This window comes from Maylandia zebra, linkage group LG20 (genome assembly GCF_041146795.1).
Source record: "Maylandia zebra isolate NMK-2024a linkage group LG20, Mzebra_GT3a, whole genome shotgun sequence".
Lineage (NCBI taxonomy): Eukaryota > Metazoa > Chordata > Actinopteri > Cichliformes > Cichlidae > Maylandia > Maylandia zebra.
In genome coordinates, this window is record NC_135186.1 from 26,111,130 (window position 1) to 26,123,395 (window position 12,266).

The following is a 12,266-nucleotide window of genomic DNA, read 5'->3' on the forward strand; positions in this document are numbered from 1 at the left end:
GTGAGTGTGTGTGTGGTTGTCTGGCTTGTTGTGTGATATACTGCCCCCCTGCCCCAATGACAACAGGAAAAGTGTGCATCCTTATAGACAGAATAACTCCCTCCTGACCCAGAAGTAGATGGCTTTGTGAGTGAGTAGGAAATTGAAAGATTGCCTTTTTTGTTGCTATTGCTCAAAAATATATATAATAATCAAGATTGCAAATAACTGCTCATTTTAAGCAAACCTTCACATTTATAAAAGTTGCCAGATCACTATTGTTGGATTTTTGACCTTCCTTTAATATCTGAGACATTCAGCTACCAGACAGGAGGGGCATTAGATTCACATGTCATCTACAAATTAAATGAGATAAATTAGTGAGACACATTTTAGGTTTATTGGTCTGGTTAGTTTTCCTATTTTTATATCGTTTTTCTTTATGTAGAGCTGTTTCTTTTTTCTTTTTCATTAATGCGTTAATCAGTCCTCATCTCTCATTCCTGCCCTGTTGCTTCGTTATTATATAACAGTAAAGTGAAAGTTTTTTCTGCATTTAAGATATGCTGTCTGACTCAGCTGGTTTGCGGGTTTTAACACCGCCAACCAGCTCAGTAAGCTGATGTCTTCGGGGTGTATCGGAAAAGCGCGTTGCTAATGAGTATATTTAAAAACCCAAACGATTGCAAATAACACCAAAATGGAGTTAGATTTATATGATAACAATTACTAAGAGAGGGTTTTTAGCAATGCATAGCTTCCAGAATTAATACATATAAAATATAGGTGGATTAAAGTGCTAGTAAACGTAGTTAAGTCACGTGGTTGATTTTTAAATGAAGCTCCTGAAAGCAGCACTAGGACTGCAGCCGCCAGCGAAGCCGCTATCTGATGATGGTAGACCTGAAAGACGGATGGTCAGGGCCGTCCTCGTCTAACCTGAACATGCAAGTGTAGCTTCATTCAGCAACGGTTGCAGCGCTAAACCAGGCTACTCGACAATTTAGCCTTAGCTAGTCGCATTTTTTTTTTATTAAAGCATGGAGGACGATTGTGTTTGTGAGTACGACTCCACCTGGGACACAGAGAGTGATGGAGACGACCCGGCCGGAGAGAGCCAAACCCGTCGGTCAAATCAAGACAAAAACAAATCGAGCTGGGCTTTAGTACGTGCTTTTATTATTACTCAGCCAGAGGACAAAGGACAAAAAACCCTACTGTACCTTAGTGTAGCTCGTTTCTTTTACATGCAATGCTACGTTTTCTGTTGCCTGTTGTGGAAAGCTAACGTTAGCTTTACGCATCACTGCTGCGACTTTGCTAACTAGCCTAGCTTGCTGCTAGTTTACTTTTTAGTTGAAAATCGTCGTCAATGTTTACTCTGGCCTGCTCACAGTTAGCAGTAGTCTGTGAGTCATAGTTAGAATGGAGGAGGAATTAATTAACATCTAGACTTAATTCATTGCAACAGTGGGAATTTTATTAACCCGACCTTATATGGCAACTCCTATGACGTTATCAGGAACAGCATAGGTCGTGACACAATTATTAATGACCCCTTGATTTGTAGTATATCAGTTCAGGTTGTTTATACTTTTAATGCAATACAATGCAAGACCTGTATTTAATTTATGTGAGACGCCTGATGCATATCAATGTTTTTTATTATGTATGCTTAATATTTGCAGTGGCACCACACGCCCAGAAACATGAGAGCAGCAAAGGACATGCAAAACTACAGGAGAGGATACCCCGTAAGTTACACCTCAGCTCATCTCTTAAACAAAAAAACAAAAAAATCGTGCTCATAGCTGAAAGATGTTAAAGTCTCCTTTATTCTGTTTGGACAGAATCTTGCAGACGAGGAGTGCTCAGAGGACAAAATGAACAATCTGCAGTTTTATCTCAATAAGTTTCCCTCTGCTCCTGATGGTAAAATACTCATATGTTTGCATATAATATAATATTTGCTGTATGCGTGAAAGTCGTGCTTGTGGTGATGATACCAATATTTTGTCTCATTTGTCGCAGATATCTACATTGAATCCTTTCTTAAAGAATGGAAAAACGACTACAAACGGCTGGAGAGAGTTCACTCGTACATCCAGTGGTATGTACTGTTTGACACTTTGAACTTTGTACTTTAGCCATATCCAGCCTAACGGCAACAGAACTGACCACAGCTTACTTTTGCCATCTTGATGAACTTGTAGTCTGAAGCCTGTTACGCATGCACACAAACACATTCACTCGTTTCTCATTTTGTACTTCCTTCATTCCTTGCTTCCCCTCCTCGCAAACAGGAAGAGACATTATTAATTCTCAGTAGGGTTGATTAAATAGGACATGAGCCACACTTGCATTATTTTCTGTTATTGCCCAACTTCTGCTTTATTTTATGATGTCAGATGTAACTGTCTTTTTTTTTTCTTTTTTCTTTTTTTTTCACTAAAGCTGGTTACACAGTCTACTGTATTTAAGTAACTAACACTACTCATGAATACTGATTGGACTAGTTGTTTGTAGCATCCTTCCATCTGTGCTGTGCAAAAGTCCTAAGCCACCTGTCATTTCTTTATATTTTGCTTTTAAGGAGACATAGTTAGAGCAGGACATCTATTAATGAGAAGGCTGGTAGTTTGATCCCTGGGTGCTCCAGTCTGCATGGCGAATATCCTTGGCTGGATACTAATCTCCTAGCATCTATCAGAGTTTGAATGTTAGATAAAAAGTACTTAAGCATAGAAAAAGTGTTTGTGCAAATGAGACATTTTGTATAAAGCACTCTGAGTGCTCCGGTAGAGTAGAAATAATATAAGAATCAGTCTATTTGTTAAGCCTAAAAAAGCATCTACTTCAAGGGGTGATCTACTGCTGTCTACACATAGCAGACAACTCAGCAAAGAACCAATTTTGAATTGTATCTGTAAGCACTTTAGTCCTCACAGCCTGTCACAAAAACAGATTTTTTTCCTATTTATTTTGTTGAATCTAGTGGAAAAGCCAAAAATAACAATTCGAAAGGCATAAAACTGTATTTTTGCAACGAACAAAGAGAGCTATTAGCCAGAAGCCTGGCATATCTTCACTCTGTGTGTGTGTGTGTGTGTGTGTGTGTGTGTGTGTGTGTGTGTGTGTGTGTGTGTGTGTGTGTGTGTTTTTAAAAACAAATTGGAAGAAACTAGATAAGTGAAGGATACAGTAGGAGGTGAACTATATCATAAAAGTATGCCTTTACAAAATATGAAACAAATCTAGCAAAGACCTGGCACAGGAGATGCATCTGGTGCTTTGGTTGGTCAGTCTATTGTTCACTGAAACCTTATCAGAAATGGCCTCAGTGAAAGGGAATTGGGGAGAAAAGGCTGAGGTATGCCAAATTACACAAGAACTGCACTGAAAATCAATGGCAATGGGTCTTAAGGTTCAAATATGTCAATATCTATGGATGAGTTAAGGAGACAGACTCGATGGTGAGTGTCTACAAAATACAGTGGAGGCTGTGTCATGGTTTGGGGCTGTCTTTTAGTCAGTGCTGTTAGCGATGATTTTAAAATTGATAGGTGGATGATTGCAGAAAAGTACCCTCAGATTTTGATCCACCATAAACTACCATCTGGAAAGAGTCTTATAAGCAACGCTTTCATTTGGCACCATGATCCCAAACTCAGTGCAAATGCACTAAAGGCGTACCTGGATAGGAATTGTAGTGGAGAACTATCAGTCATGTTTTGGCCTTCCCACAGGCTGGACATCATTGAAGCAGTGCAAGATCATCTTTACAGAAAACTGAACAGGCAAGAAAGAAGCCTGGAAAACAATTCCTGAAGACTACTTAAATAAATTACAAGAAAGTTTGTTTATATACCAGATGCTGACTGTCAAAAAACTCAGTTTTTGCTTTTTATATACTGATTTTCCATGCATGTTTGCACATTTCAGTAAATCGCTAACACCTATTTTCCTAAGGGCTGACTCGAGACTTTTGCAAAGTACTGTATATTCCAGCTGCGTGCCTAGGACACACCTGTACAACCTCAGTTATAGCTACATCGATACGCCTCTGTTCTCCTGACACGTTTTAGGATTTGAGATATTTTTGAGCATGGAGTACTGAGATCGATTTCCAGATCACAGGCAGGAGGATTGAGGAGACGGAGAAATGAGAGATGCCTACGCTCTACATGTGCACAAGATGTCAAGTAGCAAATGCTTTTCCACATCCATAGTACATACCAGAAATAGATGGAGTGTTCACAGTGGGAAAAGAATTGTTACATATACCCTTTCCTTTCGTGGCACGTTAATAGTTTTTACATTTGTTACTGTAAACTGCCAAAAAATAAACGTTAATACACTGAAGGATGTCACGTTTGTTTACACAGTGGTGTTTTGTTTAAAAATGTTTTTAAGAACGAGGCAATTTATGAAATTATAGGATATACATGTTCTTTTAAAGTATTGGATGAAGGCACTAGAATATATTATATTTGGGTCATAAACTGTTCGCAGGGACATCTGGCGTCAGCACCACTGAATTAAAGTGTCGTGTCATTAGAAGTTAATTGGTCTTCTGTTGTTTCTCTCTTGAACTGTCTGCTGTTGCAAGGCTGTTTCCACTGCGAGAACCAGGGGTTAATTACATGGCTTCAGAACTTACCAAGAAGGAAATTGAGGTAAGTGTAAAATGGAAAGCGCTCTCACCAAACAGTAGCAGAGTTGGTCAACAGTGACTTTCTATCACAACACAAAGCAACTGAAAAAGAATTAAGGTTAATGCCATAAAGTTGTCAGAGTCCAAAGTCGGAATGAAATGAAGTCTATTGAATCTGGACTGGAACTGCCAGGTTAAATCAACCAAAAGACTGCTATAGTTTTCCTAAAATTACTGTCTTGGTCAGGTACTCTGACTTCCTCACACAGTCCAAAGACATGCAGTTAGGTGGGTTACGTTAACTGGCGATCCTAAACTGACCGTCGGTGTAACTGTGAGCATAATTAGTTGTCTCTCTGTTAGCCCTGCGACAGACTGGCGACCTGTCCAGAGTGTACCCCGCCTCTCGTTCCAGCCCCCCAACCCACTTTGTTTGACCATTAACTGTGAAACAAAGTCAGTTTGTTGGACAGGTTAAATTTCTTATGTTTTCCATAATAAGTTCATCACATAGTAATGTTGGCTGTTTGTTTGGTAACTATTCCTAAAAAAATGTAGCATGAGAACTGTCAGTGTCTACAATATGGCTGCAGGTTGATGCATTGGTTTTATCACTTGGCTACAGGTCTGTTGGTGTCTCCACAGCCAAATTTATTTAATTCTTTTACATTGTAAGGAAACAAAAGAGCAAATGCAGTGGCTATATGCATGTCACTAGGCAAGTTCTACGATTCTTTCAACAGCATGTTGAAAAAGGAAACAAAATATGTGATGTAACCTCTTTGCAGCATTGTGGCTTTCCTGCCTCTAGGAGCGCCCAATAAAAGGTTACCGTAGAGGTCAAAAGGTCAAATAAGATGCATCACTGAAAATTTGACAATTTCATTTCATATTTGATACAGTTCTAGCCAGTAAATCTATTTTCCTTTTTCTTTTTTTTCTTTTTTTTTTCTTTTTAAATGTGCTGTAAATTCTCACCAGGCCTTCAAGAAGAATGAAGATGCCAAAAGGCGACTAGTCGAGTCCTATGAACTCATGTTGGGTTTTTATGGAATCCGTTTGGTTAACAAAGAGACGGGTGAAGTGAAACGTGCAGAAAATTGGAAGGAGCGCTTTGGAAATCTGGAGCGGTAAGTATTATTATTCTCATGTCAGTAATTTCCCGCATATGTAGTAGTTGTTTTTGTGATTACAGCTTCAACTGCCTTGTCCTTTGCAGGAATATGCACAACAACCTGCGGATAACTCGCATATTGAAAAGCCTCGGGGAGTTGGGCTTTGAGCACTATCAGGCTCCTCTGGTGCGCTTCTTCCTGGAGGAGACTCTGGTCAAAAAGACTCTGAGCAGTGTTAAACGGAGCGTGCTCGACTACTTTCTGTTTGCTGTGCTGGACAAGCATAAACGTCAGGAGCTTGTGCGCTTTGCTTACCTTCACTTTGAGCCAAAGGATAAGTTTGTGTGGTGTCCCAGAAAGGTTCAGAAGCTATTCAGAAAGGCAGAGAAGAGACCTGACACTATAGGGAATGGTGATGGAAAGGAGGAAGTCTTTTCACGTGTTAAAGGCAAAGATGGAGAAGCAGCCCTGCAACAGAAGGAAGATGGACTGGATAGTGTTGCAAAGGCTCAGAAAGGAACTGTTAAAACTGCAGTTAAGGACAAAAGCAAACCATCCGAGGCATCCCCTGAGCCTAAACCAGAGTCTGAAGTAATCGAAAATGGAAGTGTGGAGACTGAGTGTAATAATGAAATTTTGGGTAATGGAAATGACTCTTCAGATGACGTTAATGAAATGGAACATTCGCCCAGTAACGACACTGTGACAGGGAAAAGCGAGTCCTGTGCAGACAGTGAGCTGAAATCTACAAGTAACTCAAATGACCAGGATGGAGACATCAATATGCAAACGGAAGAGGATGTAGAACCCGAAAAACCACCGAAGAAGAAAAGAGAAGATAACAAGGTGCTGCCAAGCAATGGCCTGGCTGGGGGCTTAGCCGGTGGGCAGATAGAGGAAAAAGCTGTTCCTAGTAAAGCCACTGGTCAAACGAGCCCGTCAGTGCAAACTCCTCATAAGACTTCAAAACACCCGCCCTCTCTGTCTTCAGAAAGGGAGGAAAAAATCCCTAGGACTGATTTTAATCAAGTGTCACATAAAAAAGAAGCAGACGAAATGTTGCAGGACAGTATGTCTGCAACAAACGGGTCACTGATGAAAACCGACAACGGTGTGGATGAACAGACAAATGGGAAGGAACCCGAGGATATTGACATGGAATCGAACCCCACGAGCTCAGACCAGAATGTGGGGAACTCATTAATGAACTGATTCATATTAAATTAAATGGAAAAAATGTAATATAGGGACAAAGTATGGCTTAAAATCTTTCTAGGCCTTATTTCTACTATATTTAATGTTAAGATGTTAACTTTGAAGGACTATACAGCTATCAGCCACAACATTAAAACCACTTTGAGGTTGAAGTAAATAGCACTGATCTTACAGTTTCTGCGGCGAAACATTACGTCCTGGCTTTTATATATTTTGATACATATCACCTACCTAAACATTGTTATAGAACACGTACATGCCTAGTTGATGTACTTCCTCACCCAGCAGGATACGTGACCCAACACACCACAAAAACTGCTCAGGAAAAATGACAAATCACCCATAGTGTTGACCCAATCAACACCAATGTCCCCAGAACCCAATCCAACATGCCAGATGGAGCCCAGACTATGAAGGACCCAACTCTCAATGATCAGGACCCAAACTTCTTTATGTCAGACACCACCAGACTGTGTCCATGCTTTGGATGAGGTTGGTCAGAGCTGTTTGGTGGAATGAGGAGGACCTGCACAGTGTTATGTAGTTAGTTGTAATGTTGTGGCTGATGGGTATATGAATTGATTAATTTGTTAAATGTGGGACCGGATTCGACTCTTATTTCTACATGGCCATCAGACAATATTAAAGGATAAACACGACGTATTGTATATTTTTGACTTTTAAACCAATCCCAAAAAAAAGGACCAAAGCGTCACCAAAGTGTGTGATTAGTTAAGCCTCAGTCACACAGGCCTAGAGACCGATTGGCAACTGCCTGGCAACCAGTGGTTTCTATAGGAAAATTAGTATTGCTTGACCAGTTGCAAGCAGTTGCTGTGAAATTGTTAATGAAAGGCCCACTTTCATGAACAAGGGGGACCTCGAGACCCCCTCTGGTAACCAACGGGTAAATGTGCAACAAGTTGATGGGTGGTTGCAGGAGGTTGCTTGCTGTTGCTCAAGGAAGCTGGTGGCAGAGAGATGTACAGTGCTGCACCAAAGGTTTGTGTGCGGGTGCTTTGGTCACTAGCAGGTTGCTGCAGTCGCTAGTAGTTTGCATGGATGACGCTGGCTTGCAACGCAAAATATAGAACATTCGCCTTTAAAGTAACAGTTGTGCCTTTTGATGCTCAAACCAACAAGATGCAACTTTTACTTTGATACAAACCTTCTCAGTTTCTGGTGTGCTAGCACCCAAAGCAATCACAAGGAGTTCTTTGATGCCACCACGCTCTTTACAACCAATTTCACACAGCAACAGTCGGCAGCTGTTCACCAACCAGTCAGGTAATATATATTTTTCCCTAGAGATCAGGCTGGTCGCCAACTGGTCTCTAGGCCTGTGTGACTGAGGTCTTAGACTCTGAGTAATTTATATACTCTGAGTATACTGTATGTTATGTACAGTAGCAGGAGAGTGTCTGGGAGATTGAAATGGTGGGTCACTGATGCATTTTCAGTAGTTTTAGAATGACAGTGGAGCTCTCTGGCACCTAGAGCCTGACTGCAATATGCAAGTTGGATAAATCTACTGCTATTTTTGGTCTTCTGCTTTTTGTCAACAGTAAAAATATAGAATATGGCCTGTCTTATCCTTTAAAGTCGTTATGACTAAGACTGTCAGCAGCAGATACTTAATAATTTTGCAGAATTCATAAAGTACTATTATTACTGAATATCAATGAAATGAAGTTTTCAGCGTTTTTAACACCTTAATACTTTGAATTTTGAACATTTTTTTTGCACTGAGAAATAATGAATTTGAAGAGCTTTTTTCCCCTCTTTGAGGTGTGTGTGTGTGTGCGTGCGTGCGAGAGAGAGATTCTTGTGTTTCTGCTGGATCCTGCTGTTAAAATGGAATTAATACTCGGTATCATTTAAGTTATATTTCAGTAGTGTTGCACAGTCTGTATGTCTCCATGCGGATTTGGGAGGTAGACTTTTGAACAACTGAAATCCTTGCCAAAAATGTGATAAGACTGGTTGATTGTACAATGTGTAATTCTTTGTGGCAGAATTGATAAAGCTTTGGATATAATTTAAAGTCTGCTGTATGTTAATTTGAAATGGGTACAGTCTGTGAACTTACAAGCCAGGGTGATTATATCGATGCATCTTTTTATATTTGCACTTAATTTCCACTGTTATTGTTCAAGTTACTGTATTTGCAAAATGAAATGGTTATGACTTTATATATTCCTTTTTTTCCCTCCTGACTTACCTGGCCGTTAATGAAGCAGAATAAAGCTGTACTATTTTCTGATTATTTTTTTTGAAATGCATTTCTGATGTCGGAGTCCAGATTTTGTGTTAAAATTGCATTTCTTAAGAACACACCGAGATGGCAGACAGCATTTGCGCCAATTCCCAAGACCCTTGCTTTTTCTGTGAAACTGTTATGTCGACTGAAATATGAGTTGTTTTTAGTATACAAATTTGGCTGTGTGAAAAGATGTGACTCAAAGCAGCGACAAGAAGAAAAAGGATGGATATTGATGCACAACAACTTGTTCAGGACTCAGGAGCAGTGTGGAGTCGAGGGCGTAAGGGAGAGCTAGAGGTACACACTGCTGGAGTTTCAGCATTGTTTTTATGCCCACCCTCAGTCGTTACATATACCCTTCCCCTCTTTGGAATATTAGACATACCTCAATGCAATATTTTACATTTAAATTACACAAAACTTGCAATGTGTCACTAATTTTGTGCTGCTTTAGCTCATCCAGCTGATGGTGTCGGTCCATAATTTACAACAGTCACTACTTCTCTTATGCTACAGGTCAAATCTTTTAGAGAAGGTCACACACAGCGATCGCCAAACAGTTATTCAACCAAATTGCTCTCAAGGTCACATTTTATGATAACCTGTCAAATCTTGGCTGGTTGTGAGTGTTAGCTACTATGTCACTGATGAGATATGATGATGTTCTTTATCTGAAGTGGGGCTGAAACGCCTAATGGCTTAAATGGTTAAATACCAAATATTTACTTGTTCAAGCAACTGAATTCTGAGGATTTAATGCTCTTTCTAAACTGTTGGTCGATGATCATTTGAGTGTCTTTGGGTCTTAACAACATTTACACAACCTTCATTTTAAATAGGTTGTTCATTCTTATTTTTCTGTGCATTTCCTGATGTTCTATATAGCAAAGTGTCCATAGCTTGCGAGAATGTAGTTTATATCCATCGAACTGTTCTCTGCTTCAACAAGTGGTTAACGTGAATAGCTCAACCATGGATGCGCTTTGTTGTGCCCCTGTAAACTGTAATGGCTCAGTCACACTAGAGTAAAAATAGGACAACGGCCTTCTTGCAAATAGTTAAACTGGTTGTCCAGTGACTTCACCGATTTTGCATTTGGCAACTGATTTCAAGTAGTTGTGACAGCCTGCTGGCTAGCTTGCCTGCTGGGCTCCATCCATTGACTCATTTGGTTGTTAACTGGTTGTATTTGAGTACACTTCTATAGAAGAGCAAGGTTGCCTAGTGCTTACATCATTTTGCCTTAAATCGCCATCCTGCAGCCACTATGTCATTGTGAGGTTATGGCTGAACTCTGAAAGTAGCTGATGTTAGTTTCTGTGAATGTAGACCACAATATTGCCATTTCTCCAGCTCATCACAGTTAATTGCTGTATTATCACAGATAATAATACTTTTTTTTCTTCATTTGTCTAAAGAAAAACTCCAGGGAAGCTTTGTTAAGACAAGTAACTCAAGTTGACTTCATTCAGTCGCAGACTGATAGACTGATTCCAACTTAGTGCCATTTTATCACCATGTTGCTGCATTGTTCATGCCACGGTCTTCAACCACTGTTGTCCTTCCAGCTACAGTCACACTAGACAAAACAGTGGTTGGAGACCACTGCCTGACCAAAAATATTGCACCTATGTGCAATCAGCTTGCAGTCTCCTGCCTCTGAAATGACCCTGATCACATGATCTCAGAAACCTGTGGAGGATGGATGGATGAATGCAAAAATACACTGGTGTTTGTCAATGCAGGGATCTAAAGCTCATAAGGAGAATCTTAAGGTGGACTCTGAATTAATAGAGAGGCAGTAAAAATGAATTAGCAATGATGTGACATGTGAGTACTTAGAAGATTTGGTTAGAAGCCTCGCAGGGGCATTCTGAAAAACCTGCAAATGTTTTGTTCACTTCACAACCTCCAAAGAAGTTTTCTTAATTGCACAATGACTTAAAAATAAAACCCAGAGATGAAATAAAGGGAAGTAATAAAAGTAAGAGCAAACCAGAGATTAGAATGAGAACATCCAGAGGGAAAGCAGAGTCAAAACTTATCCCCAATGTTCTTGATAGAAGATTTAGCAAAAGTAGCAAGGGCATCTAGAGTTTCTGTTACCATCAGCGCAAACGAGGATTTCTGTTTTCATTAAGATGGAGAAAATTGTTAGCCATCCAACTTTTGGTAGCACTTCATAATCATGTTAAACTATTAAGCATCATTAAGGTATTAGTAAGTATTTGTATAGCAATACTCCTCCGTAGTATGCCACTTCTACATACAGATACTATTATTATGATGATGATTATGATTATTACTAGCAGTGATAGCTGTACATGGAGTAACAGATGAATAAATGTCTGTATTTATGAATAACATACTGAGGAGTAATGGTATATAAATGATGAATTAAGTACTTGCACCTTACTGATGCTTAGTGTGACATAAAGTGATACCCAAGTTTCAATAGTCTAAGCACCTGTGCAATATCTGTAGTAGGACTTAATAGCTCTATCGATCGATCTATCGATCGATCGGTATTGATAAGAAATGTCCTTAAAATGTTCAAAATGTGCTACAGAAGATATATGTTACGTTCCCCTGAGGGGTCTAGGCGGTGAGGGGGAAGTAACAAAAGGTGTCCAGGTCAGAAAAAGGAGTCAAGGAGGCAAAAGGGTTAAATTAAAGAGTTTTATTAAAGTAGCTCAACTAAGAGAGACGGACAAGCCGCTATCACCATTTAAGAAAAACAAACAAAACTCAGGCGTTGGTCAATAAAGCAAAGTCAAAAGGAAAGCGCAGCTCACTAGCTGGAAACCACAAACACAGCTCACTAGCTGCAATCACCACAAAACACAGACAGCTCACTAGCTGCAAACACCACAAAACACACACAGCTCACTAGCTGCAAACACCACAAAAAATGGCACTCTGGCCCAGAGCTCACCTTTCCCTGGGCTTAAATACTTTTAATTACTGATGTGAGTCAGCTGTGTTACAGGGAAAGGTGGCACCTCAGGCAGAAGAGGTGGTGGGACACGCCCACACAGGC

The 12,266-nt window shown here is 39.9% G+C and overlaps 1 protein-coding gene across 1 annotated transcript; it reads left to right on the forward strand.

The window, feature by feature from the left end:
- Window positions 1–843: 843 nt before the first annotated feature.
- Window positions 844–9,226, forward strand: ogfr (opioid growth factor receptor). Its single transcript, XM_004546203.5, has 7 exons — window positions 844–1,145; window positions 1,668–1,733; window positions 1,830–1,911; window positions 2,011–2,089; window positions 4,589–4,655; window positions 5,615–5,763; window positions 5,853–9,226. Exons 1-7 carry the CDS (start codon window positions 1,020–1,022, stop codon window positions 6,958–6,960), a joined length of 1,677 nt encoding a protein of 558 aa, XP_004546260.2. The 5' UTR covers window positions 844–1,019; the 3' UTR covers window positions 6,961–9,226.
- Window positions 9,227–12,266: the final 3,040 nt, after the last annotated feature.

Excerpts from the sequence above, each read along its gene's own strand:
- ogfr (XM_004546203.5), top strand. The coding sequence starts at position 1,020 with ATGGAGGACGATTGTGTTTGTGAGTACGACTCCACCTGGGACACAGAG. Across the intron at positions 1,734-1,829 it reads ACTACAGGAGAGGATACCCC|AATCTTGCAGACGAGGAGTG; the intron begins GTAAGTTACACC and ends CTGTTTGGACAG. Across the intron at positions 4,656-5,614 it reads TTACCAAGAAGGAAATTGAG|GCCTTCAAGAAGAATGAAGA; the intron begins GTAAGTGTAAAA and ends AATTCTCACCAG.